Source organism: Falco biarmicus, chromosome 13 (assembly GCF_023638135.1).
Source record: "Falco biarmicus isolate bFalBia1 chromosome 13, bFalBia1.pri, whole genome shotgun sequence".
Taxonomy (NCBI): domain Eukaryota; kingdom Metazoa; phylum Chordata; class Aves; order Falconiformes; family Falconidae; genus Falco; species Falco biarmicus.
This window is the reverse complement of record NC_079300.1, coordinates 5,918,613-5,939,565: the sequence shown is the minus strand read 5'-3', so window position 1 is coordinate 5,939,565 and position 20,953 is coordinate 5,918,613. Positions and strand designations below refer to the sequence as shown.

The following is a 20,953-nucleotide window of genomic DNA, read 5'->3' as shown; positions in this document are numbered from 1 at the left end:
CCGTTTCTGCTTAACAGATGTCCAGAACATCTTTTGAGGAACCTTTTGTTTCCACAGTGTTCTTCAGTTACTTGGGACAGTCCAACCCATGAAGAGTCATTTTGTTCTTATGTTGTAGGCGTCCATAACCCACGTTATTTCATGTTCAGAAAAAGAGTTTATAATTTTAAAAAAAATAAAATCCAGCTATTTTAAAGTTGCACTTATGAAATGAATTACTGCTGTGTATAGCATATTCACTCAACTGATGATAAATGTCTTTGTGAGATAGTTATGCTAAAGCCCATAAATCAAAATTCTGTTTGCTTAACCCAGTGGTGGTAACATACAGATGGAAGTAACACCTTTTGGAAATTGTAGTTATGTGAATTTTCTCACTGAGCTGTACCTAGCAGTATAACATGCATATATTTTTATCGCCGGAAAGGACCCACTTGAATTATGCGCTCTCTTGATTGCTATTTCAGTGATATTTTGCAAGTCTCTTCCAATTATGAGGTCATGGCTGTTGTTCCTTGTATTGAAATGAGAAAGCTGTCTTTGCTAGGACTTGAAATTTCCAGTGAGTAATTCTCCAATAATTACAGTGTAATTAGAGGCCATATAAAAATTACTTTCAGATTATCTCAGAAGTTCCCATTGTAATATTGAACTGTTGCATATACCTTAGGTTCTACAAGCTAAAGGGACGAGCATTAGAAATTGTGTCGCTGAAAAGCTCTAGCGTGGACAGTCACAGCATCTAAGAATGCACGTTTCTAACCCAATAATTCTTTTTTCTGTTGCCTTGTAGGTTGTCAAGATATTGCGGATGAATTTAGAGCACAAGAAATAGATGGGCAAGCTCTCCTCTTGTTGAAGGAGGATCACCTTATGAGTGCAATGAATATTAAGCTTGGACCTGCATTGAAGATCTGTGCACGTATCAATTCATTGAAAGAATCCTAGGGGGGGAACGTGAAGGTTTAAACAACAGTTTCTCAGTGACAGAACCAACAGTAATATGCCAACATCTTCCCTGTGGCATGAGAGTTACTGTGATGTTTTGTTAAATATATGGGGGTTTCCCCACATAAAGACTTAAAAATGTTCCTTTGATTATACCAGGTAGTCCTCTGTAGTTTCCACAATTCATAAGTTCATGGTAAAGTCTGAATAATACTTTGAGTTGAAGTGGGAGTTCATGGAAAAACATGAAGTGAAATATGCTGTGATAGGCTAAATATTCCCCAACATGTACTTTCTTATAAGTTTAACATCCCAGCACCCAACCCAGTCTAAACACCATTTAAATTGTGTTGCTGTATTCTGAACGATTTTTCCCACATACAGCAGTTTTTGGACTGAAATAACAGAAGTGTCCACGGACCCTGTGGAAGCACTAATAACAGTAAAATGCTATGCATTTAGTTGTGCTGTCTGAGTTTCTTTTAGTCCTGAGCAAATTGTTTGTAAGGGGTAGGTTGGCAGCTGGTTTTCCTTGTGTAGGCTTACCCTCATCTCTGCCACTGTAGTATTTTCTTGAAGTCTGGAAATACTATAAACCATGTAGATGTCTTGTCAAAATCCTCCTCATCAGGCTACTGAAATGCAATGGCATGACACTCTTGCCAGAGGTAACTGAAGCACATGTTACTTTACTCTTTGTATGCTGCTATGCACTGAGAGGGCATTAAGATGTTAGGTTTGTCGTTTCGCATGCTGCTAGTTAAACTAGACCAGCAGTTCTCAAATGGGGGTTCAGAGTGGATCCTGGGAAGGTGTGAGAACACTCGGGGTTCAGGTTCCCAAATGCCTAGGCATGAGGGGCTGAAAACTGCGGCCAGAACTAGCTCACATTGAGACAAGCAGACTTTAAAGACTGGAGGTAGAGAAGGGATAGCATAGCTCAGATGCTCTTTTTCTTAATACCTCTTGTAACTTGTCTTTCCCTGTAGCGCATTCCCATTGTCTCACTGGAAGCTTCCAAGCACCTTTTACTTGTCCACTGGCCAGCATGAGCTGGGCTTGCAGTAGTCTGAGGAAGGAGCACGGTGAGTTGCTCGATGAAGTCCCTTCAGAGCTCGGTGTAGGAGCAGCTGCTGCTGCAGTGAGGGACCCTGGAGCTGCGGGTCGGCAGGAGGAGTGCCACTGCTAGGTAACTCTGGGTGAAATCTCTAGGGGCCTGCTTTGTCCCTCTGGCAGGAGATTTTGACTTGGATGCTGCAAGCCCACTTGGTGGACTTTAGTCTCCCTCAGTCTTCCCTCTCTCGCACTCTGTGTGGAACAAAGATGTGTTTCCCCAGTTACTGACGCTCTCGGAAGCTGCCTGGGCTCGGAGGCAGAAGCACCTTCTCAGCCTTTGCTTCCCCGTCACCTGGGTACAGATGTTCACGAATGTGTTTTGTACCTTCTGTTCCCTCCCTCTTGCAGCTCCGCTCCCCTTATGTACAGGCCTAGATCCCTAAGCTCTTGTATAGGGAAAGAAGGGCATGTGTGCTGATAGAGTTGTTGTGTATATTTGAATTAAATATGTGTATGTGTCTGCAAATAATGTATTTTGTATTTTATGCAAATGAATGCATAATAAATGATTGTGTAGGGAGATAGTCAGGGGGGCTGTAAAGCATTCCTGAAGAGGAACTGATCTAAAGTTTGAGAACTGCTGACCTAGATCAAAAGGAGTTAATGCACATACACTGGCTGAAAGGAAGGTTTATGACAGGTAGATTAATATGTATATTATTTAACTGATGACCTTAAAGAGTAAATTTAGATTACAGAAAAAATCTGTGCTTCATTTTCCTTTAGACTATTGCTTTGTTTCTACTAACAGACTTTCTACTGTTATCTTCCAGAGATCAATGTTAGAATCATTGTTTTTAATTATAACTGTTTAAGCTTACTAATAGCAGATGTTAATAATATTTTTATTAACCACTGAAGCTCCGAGTTAGGACAACCCGTTGCTGTTACGTGCTGGTATGTGGTGAGGGCCCTTATCCAAATGGCACCAAAGGCTTTAGATAATTAATTGATGTCTGGGTTTATTTTGGAGGGAAGTTGCTAAGCACTTTCTAATTTGTTTTTTCTCTCTTCAGTTACTGTTGTAAAATAAACTTCTTAGTTGAAGGTTCAACGTTTGGCAATGTTCATCTGAAAGATGGTCAAATGATGGAGACAGTAGGTTCCCATTTGTAGCATTTCTGTAAGATACACCTGTAGCATATCTGTAACATATGTTCTAAAGTATACATTCTGTTTTGATGAGCTAATTGAAGACTAAAGATATCTTAGATATTTATCCTTTGGCTTTTGTCTTAAAGTTTTATTATTTTTATACGAAAATTTCACGCTAATTTTTAATCTGTCTTCTGATTGTACTGTTCTTTGGCAATGTAAAAAGTAGGTATGCATAAATGTGATTTGATAATGGCTTAAGGCGTATTTGAAAATGTGGACTTACAAGTCTTATTTAGACCTGCAGTTAATCACAGTGTTGTTACATGCATCAGAATTTCACGGCTGTTTGAATTTTGCTTTATTAGACAGCTTTCAGGAGACCTTCTACAGCTAGTGTTGATATACACACCTCAGACGTAACCACTGACAGATGCCAGAAGCTCAGGGTAGACCTGATTAATGCACGTCTGTTCTGGTTCTTCTGGTACGCTACGTTTTCTGTGGTTTTGGGGGAGCCGCAGATAGTGAGTTATGCTTTGAATATTCATGAATGCAGCAACTAAGAATGTGGGCCTTATGTATATTGAAATGCTTTTTTCTCCTTCACTGATTTTGGCATTAAGCAGGAGCTTAAAAGCAGACACAGCTATACTACCCTATACTGATAGAAATGCACGTGTATTGGAGTGTTTGCCAGTATAGCTGTGTCAGTAAAATCGATTTAAAAAAAAAAAAAGATCACACCTGTATGTGAAAATGGGCTGGAAAACTTCCAAGTGGGACTGAAGTCTACTTCAGAAGCTTTTGAATTTACTCAGAAAAGCAATATAATACTGAGAGTAGTATTCCTCCAGAACCATTTTGCATACCAATCATTTGTTTCTGTTCAGATCAGTGAGGTTTTCCAAGGCTCATACTACTATTTCCCATGGCTTTCCCCACAAATTAAGCTAGAACCTCTTGCAAAAAAAGGAAGCATTGCAGATTTTAACTGACTATTGTTTTAACACTTGTTCCCACTAGATGTGTCTACAGGAAATCCTTTTCATTAGCTTTATTTCCTGGGGTTTTGTTTTCTGTATTCAGACTGCTGCTGTTGTGGGCTACCTGTCATGGTAATCCCTGCAATATTTCAGTTCCTTCTGAATATTCTGAAAGGAATACAGGACCTTAGCTTAAAAGGGAATTATGTTGGATGGCTTTTTCCCTTCCTTTTTCTCCACTAGTCTCCATCCTACCTTACTCCTTAATGCAAGCTGCAGCATTAGCTCAGGGCAAAACCCTTTTGCAGAGCACTGGGCTGAATGTGACTGTCGAGGCTTCTTCCAATAGCATTACAACTATTACACTTGTCTCTGCTACAGGGTTTATTCGGGGTTTTAAAGAAATGCACCTGAATGGTCAAAATGGGTATGCAGACTCCCCTGCTTAATCTGGCTCATAGCACTCGGTATGTGGTGCTTTTCAGCGAGGAAGCCCAGCCACCTCCGCTGACTGAAATGCTCTGGGAGCTCTAAGGCTGCTCCTGGTTCAAAAACAAGCATTGCTGGCAAAGTGCTAACTTCTCCCAGCCACCCCGTATTGCCTCACATTTGGCACATTCGTAAAGCCTTTATCACCTTGCTTATATAAAGAATAAAAAATAACCATCTTGTCAAGTTAAACTGCCAGTTGTCTTGGATCACCAGAGAATGTTTGAAGGGTTTTTAAACAGACTGCATTGTAAATCCATTCATTAACCATTAATCCATCCTATTTTATTCCAGAAATTAAGTTCTTGACGGAGGGTAAAACCTTTGCTAGATCTGTGTCAATGAGGTATCAAATAGAAAGTGTATGTCCTGCAAGCATCTATTACCTCATTTCTTTCCTGTGAAAACAGCCTTTTCCCTGCTAACTTCTTTTTGGACAATTCACAAGTGGGAATCCAGTCTTTTGCATAGAGCAGATGGAGTCCATCATAACTGCAGATGTGGCAGCAAGAGTAAAGGAACAGGATGGAAACAAGTATTTGAGGTTCATGGTAGCTTTTCCATCACTTCTTTATCTTGGTCTTGGCTGTAGGGAAACGTTCAGGTATAAAACCATTTAACTGTAGTCAGAATGGATGTTTATGTCGTGAGACTTTGCTGGGTGTAGTGTGTCGCTGCCTGGCATACCAGTTAGAGCTAATGCCTATTTCAGATGACTGTTCTCATTTTAAATATCCCAGTCTCAATGCAGAAATTTACAGCTATTTCTTACACATTGGCAAATGTATAGCTCTGAGTGATTGAAGAACTCAATGACAGCTGTGTTGTCAGTCCTGGTTTTGCAAATAATTAGACATCCACGTAATTTATCACATGAGTAGTTCTGATTGTATTGAGACTATTCATATTAAAATTACACATCTGTATAAAAGCTTTCAGGGTTATTTTCTTACCAGTATCGCATAGAATTGTCCTGTTAGCATATATGTAGAAATACAGTTGTCACTTGGTAACCGGACTTTGACTCAGCAGTTGTTCTAGGCTGCAGATAATGACTCTGCAGAAAAATCAATCTAGGATACTTTTTTTAACATTCACCCAAATTACTTTATTAGAGATGGAGAGAAACTTATATTTTAAAGTATGTTGTTTAAAATATAAGTTTCTGTTGAATACTGCATGTAATAGGTGTGAGCAGAGCTATAAATGCATAATTCCAATGTAAGGTGTTAATAATTGCTCATAGTGAATTAATTTTTAAGTCACTCTTGCACAGTGAGCTGTAGTTTCAGACGGGAAATACTGTGACAAGAAAGAAATGTAAACTCGTTTAATGCTTAGTTCATTTAAGTTAAGCCTAAATTAAGTTCATTTTAAAGGAATTTTCCTTTAGCCACAAGAATTTGTTTAGACCCTATTGGTTCTATGTAGTTAACATCCACTGGATGGCTTTGCAGATAGTGACGTGTAAAAAAAGAGATGGTGATTATGGTACGGATAAGTGCCTGCTGTGTGGATGCTATGTCTGCTTTTTCAAAAAGCTGTCCCTAACGTAACGGGAGCTGACGGGCAGCCTGTACCCTGCAGTGAGAGCCTGGGGCGCAGGCTGGATGCAGAAGCAGTTAGCCCACATTACCCTGGTCTGTGTGGATCTGGCTGATTTGGTTTTACTATCGTCCTAACTTCGGAGGAGCTCTATCACCTGCCATCTCCTCCTCCATATAGATTTCTAAATGGGCTTTATGCCCTGTTGGGCATCCACTGCGTTGGCTGGAGCATTTTGTGTCCTGCTTGTCCCCTCGGTCTCATGGTCAGTACTTCCACGTGTATTCAAGGCCCCCATCCTCAGCTGCTGTGTAGGTTTGTGTAACCTCTAAGGTAAAACTTACACCTGCTCATTCACATGAAGGGTAGTGCGCATTTACTGATCCCTTCAAGCTAAGTGGAAGGAAAAAACACAGTTCAGAGATGTGAATGTGTTTGTAACTGAAGGTACATAGTAAGCTTATAGTCTATTTTTTGTAATTATTGATCTAACTTTCCCAAAGCACAGTTCTGGGAGTCAAGTGTTGTGCATAGATTTCAAGTTAAAAAATTTTAAACTTCTAGCATGTATTAGCTTCCTGCTGAATTATCCAAAATGACTGCGTACAGTAAGAAGCTAAGAAAAAGATCTGAAGAGATTTTTTTCCATCTAGAAAGAATTATGATTTGAGCACAATTGTACATTCATAGAACAGTGATCATAAGTATCATTTCAGTGCAATACGTAACACTTAAGGAGCATTATAATTGTGCGTAAAAAGCACTGTATTGTTACATGGGGGTGTTGAAAGGCTTATAGTATTGTTCATAGGTACTAAATCAGGGCATCCTTGCTGATGATGGGATTAGGCTGGAAGCACAAGTGTAATTGATTTATGAGGCACATCTGCTTCGTGGGTGAAGTCCGGTCAACCTGTGGGAAGACTTGTGTTGTCCTCCACCACCTGGCCGGTGTATCAGCAGCCAGGGTGTTGCCATCCTTTGGCAGCTTTCTGCAAAGTTGGTGCTGGAAAGAACAAGGAGATAATTCTGCACACCCAGCTTCCTTTTCGAGCAGTCTCTGTGTTACAGCATTAGCAAAGCAGTACTGATCAGGAGAGATGTGTGTAAAGAATGAAGGGTTTTGTTAATGAGTGCCAAATACTTCTGTTGAGAGTTGAAAAGATGTAGCATATCTCTTCAAAATCAATGTTGAATTTTAAGGGATTCGTTATACGAGGAAAGTGCAGAAGTTTCTCATAAAGGGTTAACGCTGTATCCGCTGTTACCATTAATATCAAATAATCCTATAAGAATTAAAGACTGTAAAGTATTTGAGTGGTATAAGGCCATTAGCTGCTGGCACAGCACAAGAAGCCGTGTACAGAGGAGATAGATACAGCAATGGTTGTCTGTAGTTCAGATTATTTCAGAAATTTCCTAGTACAGCTTCTCTCCTCTTGCTGTCTGGCAGTGCAGCTGTAACCCTGTTCTGCAGGGCGGCAGCTGATGGTTACAGGGCTGGGCTCGGGGTTCACTGTTAGGGCTTCCCAGAAGCACCAGATAATAAGAAAATGCAGAGGAAAAGCCTTAGTCGTTAGGAGGGTAATAGGATAAGGATCACTTCACAACTGGTATCTCCCTCCAGAAAAAGTCAAGGACAAAGGTGGGCTTACAAAGAGCTACTACTACTGTGTTTTAAATAGTTTCTTAGCAGGCTCAGACACCGCAGTGAGATGCTGTGTCAAGACCTGTAATGCCGCTGTTGCCTATTCAGTGGGTGTAGTGACAGCCTGAAGGTTGATCCTGTTTGGCATCTTTCCCCCAAGAGTATGGAAGAACAAATTTCACGGTAATGCGGTGATGTCACATCAGTACATTAATACTTGCCTTGACTGCATGTTGTGGCTTCCCTGTAAAAAATAAAAAATTTCAAAACTTAAAATAGCTTTAGAAGCGCTGCAGTGACTACGGGAACTCTGCCACGTTAGGATAGATGGGGTTGTGCAAACTTTAATTACAGGTTGAGGAGCTGAACCACACTGATAAATAAAATACATCAGCAGCCTTACCCAATTTGTTGCAGTTCTGGTTCTGTATATGTTAATGAGTCGGCAGGGTGAGACTAACCACGAAAAACAGAAGCATCTGAAATGTACTTGAAAATAACTTTGCCTTTATCAGGTGTTAAATGAATTTTAAATTAGGAAATTTCCTTTGCCTGCCAAGTCCGTAGGGGTCAGTTATTTCATGATCTTCTGAAATGCCTGGTGCATTACTGTATTTGAGGTATCTGCTGGTTTTTAAATGGCGTTAGGTTTTGTAAATATTTTGTCAACCCCATTTCAGTGGGTATCCAGTTTATATAAAACCTGAAGACACGCTGTGTCAAAAAAATGTGTGTAGACATGGTTTATCCTATAGCATCTGAAGCGCTAAATAACCCGAGTAACAACTGGAGAGAGCAGGGAGTGATTGCTCAAGGTTGTTTGTCAAGTTAACGTTGTATGTGCTTTCCTACTTTTAACATGGAGATAGAATTTCCTCCAATTACATTTTCCAGCATAAAGGATAAAATAATTTGTGGTGCCAAACACTTCCAACAATGTTGCTAAGCATTGCCTCCTCTTATTGCACTAGTTTAAAAATTCAGTTTTTGATCATTTCCTGTCCTTTTGATGGCCTTTTTAACACATTTCCCCCCAACCCTTTTCTACTGCTTAAAAAAGCTCATGTCCTTTTGATTACATCACCGAAACCTCAGAGAAATACACCAGACTGTAGGTGAAAGTAGCACTATGTGGGGTGAAGTAATAAATCAGAATGATAATTGGACTTTGATATATTGCAGAAATGTAAGATAAATATATGATTGAGATGTGATTGTGTATTCTTATGAAGTGATATACTGGAATATTCTTTTATAAGAAATTTTAGCCCACGTAGCATTAAATTCTGCAATTAAATCTATGCCTATAATTGATATGTAATAATGTAAATTATAACCCAAAAATTAAATTTTACAGTTGAAGAGCACACACTGAATTATGTAAAAATAGGATCTTCACTTTGTGAATCATTTTTTGAAAAAGCACTTTCCTATTACCAACTAGCATGTGAATGAATTTTAGATTCTCTCATTTGTTATGATCTGTAGAAGTGAAATTTCTTTAATCTCTCAATGGATAAATTCATCATACAAATGCTAAAACAAAGCACCTTATACTATGCTGCTTAAACTTGCTTGTAATTGCACCTTTTGTTATCTGCAGATTTTTCTTAATGAGTATTCTTGTGTGATACCATTGTTCTCTGTGGGTCTGGGTGAATGATTAACCAACCTACAGCGTCATTTACTTACATAGTTTCTATTTCAGTACAGCATTGTATTGTGAGTTCAGTGCTTCAGAAATAAATGCTACTTCCATTTGTCTGCCTTGGTTGCGTATCATTTATTTCTCTTCTACAAAAATAAATCAAGACCTTCATAAAACAGTCAGAATTTGAAAATTAAGAGAGCATTTTTGCTAGAAACCTGAAAAATTCTTCCCCTGCTGAAGTTGTCCCACTTCAAATTTGAACTGTTTTAATTTTAAGGTAATTTTGTCTTCAAAATAAATTATATTTTAATTTAAGCCATTCTTTAACCTTGGGTATGTATTTTAAGTATAGCAACTAACCTTGTTGCTTCTTTCTCCGACTTATTTATTTTTTAATATGTACATACATACATTAGAGGAGCAGTAGCAAAGAAATAATGAAACATCACCACCTTCCCTGTAGTTGTGGAAGTTTCACATCTTGCACTATTTTTGTACTACCTAAGCAAAGTTTGTATTTCTGTAGGAGTTGTAGCTTTACATTAACTAAACCAATTTATTTCCTGTTAAACAGACAACAACACTTCACTGAAATCAAACTGACGAGAAGTCACACTTTTAACAAGAAAATACACTTTAAAAAACCACACAAGTTGTTTGAACTTTTGACAGTTTGTGAACACGTGTGCATAACTGATAAGAAGGGCTCCAGCTTTGAAGAAGACTTTATTGCATTTTGTACTATAAAACCTGAGTTTGTTCCCTTTAAAGGAAGTGTAAAATTCTAGCCGTAAACATAGGGTTTAACTGAAAACGTATATAAGTAGCGCTCTTTTGGTAAACCCATACTTTCAACTGAAATGCTCTGAGCTGGCAGGTGCTTTCTGCCCGCTGGAAACCAGTGTGGAAGTGGGCCATGTCCCATGCTCTGGTGCAACAGTCATTACAATACCGGTGGACGCTGGACTTTTTTCCAAGGGTTGTAGCTCTGGAGATGTTTCCATTCCTACAGATGATCATCTGCAAGGACACAGCCACCGAACGCTAAACTACACACTGCTGTCGCACAGGACTTATTTGCAGTCTTTTCAGTCAGCAGCTCATTAACAGATCACAATGACTGTGCCAGGCCTATCGGCTGGCTCTGTGTTTTCATTGTTAAATGGCATAAAGCAGAATTTCCAGCTGACAAATGGATCTGTAGACCACATCTCCTCTGTCAGTTCAACATCGTGACATCGACACCAGTATGCTACTGCAATGAGAAAGCTGTTGATGAAGTACAGCCAAGGGACGTTCATCTCCATGTAGGCTGGAATCCGAGCACCGAGAAACAAAATGATAATTTGAAGAAGAACTAAAGGTGCCCAAGTGCCAAGAAAACAGATGAGGAGTCTGGTCAGGAGCTGCCACTTAGAGCAAGTGCCGTTGTTGTTAGACACACAGGGGAACATCAGAACAGGCTGACCGGCAAAGGAAACTACCCTGACAGACAGCAGCATGGTTACAACTTGCTTCCAACAAGCCAGAAGAGCCACGGCTATCAGCAGCACCGTGGCACATGAGACCGAGTAGCTCTGCATGCTGGTATAGAGAGGGCACTGATAAGGGGAAAAACGGTTCTGAATTTCTAGTTCTTCATAGATAGCAGGAACTTTTAGAATACAAAAGAACCCTGAAATCCATATAACAACCACAGCAAATACATAAAGTAATCTTTGACCTCTTTTAGGAAATTCAGAGGTTTGGGCTACAGTCATGTAATAATCCAGACCGGCCACAAGATACACCGGGTAATGCAAAATACTGTAAGTAAGAGAAATTATCTGAGTGAACAGGCAAATGTGGTACTTTGTAAAGCGCACACCCCAGAGGGCAAAGTCCTCAAAACAGAAAATGAAAGATATACTCATCAGCAGTACGAAATCAAGAAGTGCTAGTGAAATGCAAAAGTATCCCAAAAAACTAGTTTTCACATTTTTTTGCTTAACTTGCAACATGAAGAAATCAAGGAACACTTTCCCGAGTACAATCAGCAGCAACATGCAGCTGATTTCAAAAGATTGGTTGACCTGGGTGTAGTGGTACTGACCAGAACAATTTTCACAGAGTATGGCAGCCATCCTCCGATAGTGAGGACCAGCAAAGTAAGTATCACAGGGCACAGTGCTTCATATCTGAAAAGAAGGAAAAAAAAAAAAAAAGTTTGTAACAATTTATTTCTGGGTACCTCTATCAATTAGTTAATTCTCCATCATAGCAAATACTCAATTTACACCTGAATTTTCCAGGCTCCTTAATCAAGAGTAAACAGCTTCACCAACACATCAGTAGGATTTAGGCACTTCTTGACAATTTATGTTCTTCAAACTACATTCCCGAGAGTTAAAAAGTCAACATAGATATCGAAGTTACTTTTTCCTAAGGAAAGGCTGGCTGTGTTCCTTTCCTTTAGAAAGTATGGGGGTCTTTCTGTCCAGCTGGGCTGAGGGAGGGATGTTTCAGAGCTCCTACATATTTTGAAGAAATTAGACAACGACAGAGGACAGAAATCATACAAGATTTCACATTTTGGCCTCACAGTTCATTATGCTCAAAGAACCTATATGGAACTGAGACTGCGGAAACGTCCTGTAAGCATTAGAAGCATCAACCCAACTCATCCCTTTTCGGTGCTAAAATCCTGGAACACGAAGGCAATCCGAAGCCTTACAGGAACTGTTCTCCATGTGCTAACTGCTGAGGAAAATGCACACGGGATGGCTTCATGTGTGTCAGCGGGACACACTAGGTGAAGATGTACCTGCTTTCTTCTCTCTTTCCTAAAGGAGCAGGATGCTTCAGCAGAGAAAAGCTGAGGAGCCAAGGCAGCCGTACAGCGGAACCGCCTCTCAGGAGCTCTGGTAACAGTGATTCACTTGTATTTAAACAGGCACCCACACCGCGTTGTTACCAGCTTGCGGGGGCTAGCGAGCGTTTGAGTCGGCGTCTCCTGAAAAACCAGCTTGGAACAACTGGAAACGCTTGGCAGTGCACCCTGAGATGCGTCCACGGAACTCGGCCACCGGCCCACCCGGGCTCGCTGCTTCGCCTTCACCCGCGCACGTACCTTTCGCCTGCTAGAACCTGTTACAGCACGACAACAGCCTCCGGGCTGCGCGCCGCGGCCGGCACCGCACGCTGCCTGGGGCGCGCCGGGACGGGCAGCCTGCGGGCCCGGCCGGCTCGCACGGGGCGGCCCGTCACCCAGCCCCGCAGGAGCGCTGGGGCCACAGGGCGAGAGCCCCGCCGCAGGACGGGCCGCTGCTGCCTCGGGGCGGCGGCCGGGGCCGAGCACGGGGGCGGCCGCCCGCTCCCCCCCAGCCCGGGCCGCTGCCGGGGGCTGCCGCGCCGCCGCCGGGCCCCGGGCCGCCCCGCGGGCTCCTCCGCACCGGCCCGGGGGCGGCTCTGAGGGGACGGCAGCGGCCGCGGCGCCGGGCTCCCGCCCCGGCCGGCCCCTCCTCGCCCGGGAACCCACCTGCTGCTGCCGCCGCCCCTCCGCGCTCCTCCTCGGCGTGTGCCGCGGGGACCGGCCCCGGCCTCCCGCCCCAGGCGGCGGCCCCCTCAGGCGGCGGCCATCTCCGCCCCTGCGCATCGCACGGGGAGCGGCCGGGGTGGGGCGGGAAGGGCCGGGCTGGGCTCGCCGCGCCGTCGGGTGGGGCCTGTCCGCTCCGCTCCGCTCCGCACCGCTCCGCACACACCCGGCCGCTCGGCTCCCGCCGCCTGCGGGCTGCGGCCGGCCCTGCCTCTCGGGGCCGGGGCCGCCCTGAGGAAAAGCGCTGGGGGCGGCGCGGGCCGGGGGGAGCGGGGCGCCGCTGGTCACCGGAGCGGCGAGGGCCGGGCGGCGCGGCCCTCCGGGGCCACCGAAGCCAGCACACAGGGGGCGGGTGACCGCTTTCTGCGGTAACCGTGTGGCATAGGGGGGGAAAGGCTGCGGGGGCTGAGGGCGGCTCGGCGGCAGGGGCCGTGGCTCTCGGGGCAGGGGCCGTGGCCTCCGGTGCCGGGCACGGCGGTGGGCGTGCGGCCGTGGCGTGCGAAGGCCGGTGTGTGCCCCCCGCGTGTGCTCGCCCCCGCGCTGGCTCTGGGACTCGGCCCCGCTGGGAAACACGCGCCGGTCCCAGACACACAGAGGTGTCGGGGCAGGAGCGGGGATGCTGGTCCCCTCCCAGCGATGGCCCTGCAACCACCCAGCGGAAAAACTGGAAAAACTCAATTTCTGTTTCTTTTCTGGTCTGACAGGTGGAAGAGCTCTCAGCACAGATCTCCTGTCCCTGCCCACGGAGCCCTCCGTGGGGAAGTGCCCGGCTTCCCTTAGGGCACGGTCAATGCACAATTCCGTGGATTTTGAGGCTTCCACATGGACGTTACCCTTCCGTACTGCCGTACTGAACGCAGCATGCCTCTAAACATGAGACAGTTCACCTTCTTCGGCATAGCTCTACTTTTATCCTTGATTAAGCCATCGAATCAGTACTCCAGGAGTCAGCTAGTGGTGTATTTGCAACACAGTTCAAACTTTTGACGTCATGTAATGGTTTTGTAGAACGCTTCTGGTTTTGAAATACAACACAAGATTGTAAAAACCCTCAATACTGTGTATTTAGTCTCTTCCACAAGGGAACTTAATATTTAACTGGCAACTGCATTCTGGTAATGATACAGTTAAAGGGCTATAAATAAATATTAACTGTGAACGCTACCCTGGCAAAAAGATTTTTCACAAGTGGGTCTCTCAATTCTTCTTCCTCAGAGATTCTCAATAATTACAAAAAGTTTAGGAGAGAGGTTAGCAAATACCCATTATTTGTTTAAAAATAATGATGAATTAAAACAGGTAATCCTGGAAAAAAATATAAAACCTTATAAGTGGGTTGGCTTTTCAGCTTGGCCATCCTGTGGCAATCTACTTAATAAAATTTAAAGATTCACGGTAACAGTACTTCACCTCTTCCAGATCAAAGTACTAATTTAGTTTTCCATTTGTTGTTTTAATTCCCATTTACCGGCATGTGTAGGACAGCTGCACATCCCACTGGAGGAATGGCTTGCTGAGGGACCTGAACGGTGCTTCTTAAGTTAATTGGCAGTGGTTTGCTGATCACTGCATGTACACAATGTAGCTGTAATACTATGACATCTTTATTTTTTCCCTTTTATGTTTTTGGTAATTCAGCATTAAATGTAATGAGAGGCTTGGAAGCCTGTGACTTCCATGCTGCAGCACCTGCCCTGTGCCCAGGACGGCCACTCCTCTGCCTCCACAGGATGCTCATCTGAACTAGCTTACTGAGCAGGAGTTGCTAGTGTGAGTCTCTAGATGATCTGGGAAGAGGTAGTGTCTAACATCCTTCCTTTCCCAAAAATTAGGGACTGGCAAGAATAAATGAAATCTTTTAGATACTTCCTGCAGATCAGATTGCCTGAAACTTGGGCAGAACTCTGGGACCTAATGAGGAGAGCTAAACCCTTTGGGAGATTTTTGGGTTTGTTGATGATCGGTATTATATTCTGAAAAAATGTGAGAGCTTAAAGTAATCTGAGGCAGCATTCACACTGGCAATATTTTCTTACCCAAACAGTACTTACTAGGGCTGTTAGACAAGTTGCAATGTAATGAGAAAATGTTTACACCTGAGATGGGTATTGTACATTCTGAGCACCCGGTCCATGGTGTGGACCCACTCAGAAGTATCCGAGTGGTGATGACCTCACAAATTTTCTTCTTAGTTCCAATCCCAAGTAAAGCAACAGAAGTGATTTTCCCAGTGGTAGCTAATGAATTGTTTTTGTGGTATCTTTCTGATGTTTTTGTTTCTGATCATGTCTGTCTTTACGACTGCAGAAACTACTGTACTGGCCTATGTGGGGAGATACCTGGTTGGTAGAAATGAACAACCAGGAGGGGATGGGGACAGTTCAGACATTTTTTCTGCAGATAAAAATCCTGATGAGCATGTGACTTCCAGAGTATGCAGCACAGTACGTCAGCTCCAGGCTCAGCGAGCCTTCCGAGCAGGCTCCTCAGCATGGCCCACAGGAGCACTGTGCTGCCCAGGTTACATCCTGAGTTAATGCTGAGACACTTGGCTTCCCTTTCCCTGCACCAAGGCCCTCTGTGGCAGTTGTTTGAAAGTTTGCTTACTACTTACTGATTGCTCTCAGGTGATTCTTTTCTGCTCCTGATTGCCACATCTCATCTTCCTGTTTGTCAGAGAAATGATACTGCAAGATGGGATGCCCTGCTGTGCTAGAAGCTGCTTACATCGAGTATGGGATAAGGGCAGGACTTCTTTAGCACCAACTCCGCTTGCAGCTTCGCAGGAAAACTTGCAGGTACTTGACAAATACCATACTCTGTTAATAATGGCTCGAGCCCATCCTGCTTGATTAAAGAGGCTGCATTTATATTCATGTGCAGCAATAGAAAGGTTTAAGGAATTAATTTATATTTGCATGCAGGCAGCTGAATGTGAAAATAAGACAGGAGACCGCCTCGTCCAGGAGAAGGGTGCATGTAATGATACATCAAACCTCTTGCAAAAGCTGTTTGTGTTTTCTTCAGATGATGATGTTGTCCTTCTGTGTCCCCTGTAGTCAGAAGATATTTGCATAGGTGCTTCCTTCTGCTTTCAAGACTGTGTCCTGCTGCTGGTGGCTCATATTTTGGGTTCTGTTAATGGTAAGGGTAGGATTTTAAGACAAAGGGGAAAGGAACAAGTACTTCAACTCTAACTTCAAATCTAATTTGTTCAGTTTCTGAAAGAAACAGAGTGACTGAACAAAGTTTGTGTCCTCATAGAGTGGGGATTGGTCTCTACCTTCTCCCTTCTGTGACGAAGCTCAGCACCGCGGCCCCACGGTTCGCTGCGGCTTTTGAAGTCACTTACAAAGACCAGTGGGGAGTAGGAGAGTTTCTGCATGTTCCTTCTGCTTCATCCTCAGTGCTGCCTGATTTAGGGCCAGGAGGTTCCCTTCAGACAGGGGTAGGTGTAGATAGCAAATGCAACTTCTTTACCATTACTTGAAGGATTCGAGGGGGTGCTTTGTGTGTAGTTAGAACGGAATCTTTTACTTTTCCCCAGGTTTTCCTGCTTGGGACGTGTTGTGCTTCAAAAGCTAGTTGTAATCTGCCCCTTCATTCAGTTGGGCAGAAGGAATAAGTTTAAACCCCACCTCTGTGTATTTCAAGAAATCTTACCTTGACATTTTGGGCACCTCAAGCCACGTGGGAGCAAGACAGGGAGATCAAATGCGTATTTATGCAGTTTGATGTCATGTGTGGGGAAAGCTATACACTGCAAGGTAACCTCCTGGAAAAATTGTTACGAGAAATCAATATCCTGAGCAGCCAGGAGCTGGGCATGGCTCAGTTTGGAGACAAATGGACATAACAGCCGTGAGCAGAGCTGGCAGTGGGCTGCGGTGAGCGCAGAACATTGTGTCTGGAATGTATTTGTATGTAGAGACGAGTGCCAATCTGACACAGCCTCGCCTGTATCCTTCCCTTTTGCCTGGGTATACCTTTAACTGGGTGTTGCCTGGCTGAGCATGTTTAATGCCCTATTAGATTTTATGCCTTGTCAGCATGGGATCAGCAACTGGAGTTTTGCAATGGCTGATGAGCAAGCAGTTGTGCAGTTGCTGTTCCTGAAAGGCTGCATGTCTCAGAAAAAAACAGTATGGTGTTTACGAAGATTTTAAATTTTCAATAAAATACTTGACCAGTGTCCCATTTACAAGATGTTTCCATTTACATTTCAGGAATCTTTTAAAAGCACAGATTATGTGCATTTGGATCTTGATTTGCATCATTTGAGGTGCTCATCTTAAAAGTAACAGGTTTGTTCATAGGAAGTTCTTGTTGAGAAAAAACTATTTCCATTGTAATTTTAATTCGAAGGCATCTTGTTACAGAACTCTAACGCTGCTTGTTCAATGAAAATCTAGTACATGCAGCATGTAGTTGATGTCAGCCTTGTAGTAGCGTTTCCTTGATCTGTGTAACTGCAGCATGCTTTCACCGTACAAGGTGTAACCTTTCCTGGTGCTCATGATGATGATGATGATGCAGGGGTATTTTTATTTTTTATTTTTCTATTGGCTTGTCTTTGACACAAAGAATTTTTCAGGGAACTAGAAGAAAGATGGGAAGAGCAAGGCTCTGAAAACTGTGTTGTATGAACCAGTAATTTATAAGATCTGATACATGGCTCACTGGTCACTGTGACAAGAAAGTAAAATTGTTAAGACTGAAGCCAACATGGGGTGCAAGGGGTGATGCTACTGTCATTGTTTTGTTGTTTGTGAGCAACAGAGTGAGTAATCTTCTGTAACCTTTTAGAATATTGCTACCTCCTGGTAGATTTCAATTTTAAACAAATTCTATAGTGGCACTTCTATTTAAAAGGAAGCTAAAAAGCAGTGAAGTGTAATTTCAGTCCCACCCTCAGTCTGAAGAATTCAAAACTACATCTTCTTATTCCCAACAAACAGCTTTTCTTAACTATTAGTGGAAGATTCATATGCCAGAAAGAGAAAATAAGAATTTACTGTTAAGGCTAGTGAGAGTCACCTGGGACTCTTCTCTGCGTTTCATTTACTGACTAGTAAAGGTAAACTGCCAGAGGGCCTCATAAGCACTGATATCCTTTACTGGATCCAGGCTACGGAGTACTTTATGGGATCATAAGCTTAGCCTTTTCTGTGTTTGGTTTATGTTTTACATGATGAGGATTAATGGTGGTTACCACCTGTAGAGTATGCTTTGATCTATATCTAAAGCATGATCTGTGTTTACTGAGTAGATAGCGCTCTCTTTACTTTAACTTGCACTGAAACCATTCGCCTAAAGCTGTTACTAACTCTAAACTAATTCCTCTCTCAAAAGTCTTTTATTATAAACCAAGTATGTTTCTGAGTGATCATTATTTTCACATTAAAAAAAAAACACAAACCACAAAAATGCATGGCAAAACGAGTGCCTGCTGTGTCAGCCAGTAAGTAATGGACTCTTTGTGGACACAAAAAGTAAATGTTCCTTTTGTTTTCCTGCACCTGTTGCTGTATTACAAATAAAATCATCCGATGTTTTATTAAATAAAATGGAAAGCCTTAATAAAATTGTACCAGCCATTACCAGGAAGCCTATTGAAAACATTCAGCAGCTGCTTCAGTCTCAGTTCACTTACACTGATAGGATTGTTTCGTCCTTCTGCTCTAAGTGAAAAAGCTGCAGTGCCGTGTCGGTGTGCAGCAGAGCCTGGGACCGTTTCATACCACTCTCCTCTAACTCCCTTTGAAGTATTTGATTAGAATCAATAATAAATCATGCTCAGCAGTTAAGTGCCTGTGACTTACAAAAGTTTGTTAGAAGTGAGTGTCCCGGGTCTTACATCTAAGTGTTTTGCAAACATCAGCTTACATACCCTTACAGCATAGTGGTAAAGCAGGTAAAGATCTACTGTGTTATTCTGACTTTACAGAGGGGGATTAATCAGAGAGGTTAAGACTCAAATCAGTCAACCTTTTTCATTAGATAAAATGCCCAGGTAGCCTGAGGAATCCTCTGGAGCGAGCTGGGGGTCGGCCTCACTCTATTGAGTTATATATATATATATATATATATATATATATATATAAATATAGTTAACTATATTTAGTTAACCATCACCACTCTTTCTCTAAAGGTCCCTAACAGAACTGACCTGTATCTTCTGTATTTAAAAGTCAACGCATCTGTCGCATAGCTGTGTTGGCAAGTAGGTGGAGACTTTCACAGAACAGGCTGTAGTTCCTAACAAGAGTTGGCTAATTTGAAAGAAAAGGTAACCCTAGCAATAATCTCCATTCTAAATGCTGAACAGTAGGTCTTATGTTAAAACCACTAAGGAACTGCATATTGGAAAATGTTTGAGAAATGCTATTTTTACCAGAAAGTCTAACAAAGAATTTTGTTCAAACTTGGATGATTCCAACGTTTCTAGGTTTGGTTTTAAAAATGTATGAGAAGTAGTTGGATGAAATGTCAGCCCAGCAGTAAGTGATACAGCCCTCCCTTCCCACAACAGGGAGGAGGTGAACAGCGAGGCCGATGGGCAGAAGGTGCAGCCTGGGGACCTGGGGACGGCAGTCCCTCGGGGTCCCCTGCTGGGACGCGTCTTCCTGGCCACCCAGCGTGAGCGGAGGAATTACCCACAGAGTCTGTCTCCTGCCTTGTTCTTGTGATGTTACCAATGTGTGAATCTACTCTGCATTTATCCCAGTGCAACTCCATGCAGAATTTAGACTCAAATATAAGGAAATAAGGCAAATACAAGCTTTCTAGAACTCATAGTAGTATGTATAGGATCTATATGTATAAAACTTTCTCATCCGAAAAGTTGATCTAAAATTGTGCGCTGCAGCGTGCCTCGTGCAGCAGTTGGTGGCTGGCTTTGGCATTCCTCGTTTGGCCTGGCATGGATAAAGCCACGCCAGGGACACCACTAGCTCGTAGCATCCTCTGCCTGCTCTGCTTTGCTTTGCTTTATTTCACAGCCAGGATTTTTGAGCCCGTCCTACTGGTGTTTTCAGCTCGAGATGACCCTGCTCTCCTTCTCTCTTCAGGCACTAACCTGAGGCGGAGGAGGAGGGAAAGAGGGAAGTGAATCTGGAAGTTAAAAGGACTCAGCTCCCCCTTCATCAGTAAGTCAAGGTCAGAGCATCTTTCAAGGGCTTGGTGGTCCTGGGTTAACAGTTGGACTTGATAATCTCAAAGGTCTTTTCCAATCTAAATGATTCTGTTATTCTATGATCCACAGTCAGGCCCACAGGGACCAAGAGCTCATTCAGACTCTGGAACACCCAACGATGGGGAAGCCGGTTTTCTGTCCTCACTGTGGCATTTCCAGGGAGAACAGTAGTTACTGATACTTAACTTTTCCACTGTGGTATTTTTCCTCCAGGCGGTTTTTAGGTGGCTTGAGGTTTTTTTTGGTTTTGGTTGGTTTGGGGTTTTTTTTTGTAAATTGCTTAGGTTTGCGGCTGGAGTATGTAATCTGTGGCACAGGGATAGCACAGGGTAAGCAGCTCAGCAACTGCATGAGGGAGGGCAAGGGCAGGACACAGCAGCAGGAAGACGGGAAGGGTTTACTCTGTAAACTGGGCTCTCTTGAAATCAATCTGCCAACAAATCCAAGAGGGATTCTGACAGGGACTTCCAACTGCTGCCAGTAAAACAACTGCAGCTGGAAGAGGATGCTTCTTTGTTGCCCGGTGCTTTAGGTGCCAACTGTGAGGTTTGAATATTACTTTGCTGTCCTTGTGACCCTGTTAGAAAGGAACTATACGCTCAGAGGAGCGGGAGAGCAGCTCTGCAAGGCTCTTGCAGCCAAGTGCCACAGAGAGAACTGCAGGTGGTTGTAGGAAGGAAAATGAGGGGCTACGCCAGGCAGGTCT

At 43.2% G+C, this 20,953-nt stretch overlaps 2 protein-coding genes and 1 long non-coding RNA gene across 15 annotated transcripts in view; 2 read left to right on the top strand and 1 right to left on the bottom strand.

Moving 5' to 3' along the window:
* The window catches only part of PHC3 (polyhomeotic homolog 3), a 38,591-nt gene extending 29,000 nt beyond the window's left edge, over positions 1-9,591 (top strand). For 4 of the 5 annotated variants that reach the window (XM_056359083.1, XM_056359082.1, XM_056359081.1 and 1 more), the window contains one exon: positions 794-9,591. In XM_056359083.1, coding sequence (XP_056215058.1) covers positions 794-948 — 155 coding nt within the window. In that variant the 3' untranslated portion in view covers positions 949-9,591. The remainder of the gene's footprint in view (positions 1-793) is intronic. The other variant, XR_008825268.1, reaches the window with a different exon arrangement.
* Positions 9,592-10,185: 594 nt separating this feature from the next.
* Positions 10,186-13,136, bottom strand: GPR160 (G protein-coupled receptor 160). 7 transcript variants are annotated; one of them, XM_056359092.1, is made up of 4 exons: positions 12,996-13,112; positions 12,282-12,470; positions 11,757-11,988; positions 10,186-11,655 (listed from the first exon to the last, which is right to left on the bottom strand). In XM_056359092.1, exon 4 carries the CDS (start codon positions 11,599-11,601, stop codon positions 10,582-10,584), a length of 1,020 nt encoding a protein of 339 aa, XP_056215067.1. In that variant the 5' UTR covers positions 11,602-11,655; positions 11,757-11,988; positions 12,282-12,470; positions 12,996-13,112; the 3' UTR covers positions 10,186-10,581. The 7 variants fall into 7 exon arrangements, with proteins under 7 accessions (XP_056215067.1, XP_056215066.1, XP_056215064.1 ...); XM_056359091.1 differs by lacking the exon at positions 12,282-12,470 and having other exon boundaries at positions 12,996-13,113; XM_056359089.1 differs by lacking the exon at positions 12,996-13,112 and having other exon boundaries at positions 12,282-12,580.
* Positions 13,137-13,198: 62 nt separating this feature from the next.
* LOC130158385 (uncharacterized) lies at positions 13,199-19,075 on the top strand. Of its 3 annotated transcripts, XR_008825270.1 has the most exons (4): positions 13,199-13,420; positions 13,757-14,849; positions 15,730-15,850; positions 15,977-19,075. It is a non-coding gene; the product is annotated as an uncharacterized LOC130158385 (long non-coding RNA). The 3 variants fall into 3 exon arrangements; XR_008825271.1 differs by lacking the exon at positions 15,977-19,075 and having other exon boundaries at positions 13,757-14,822; positions 15,730-15,934; XR_008825269.1 differs by lacking the exon at positions 15,977-19,075 and having other exon boundaries at positions 15,730-15,934.
* Positions 19,076-20,953: the final 1,878 nt, after the last annotated feature.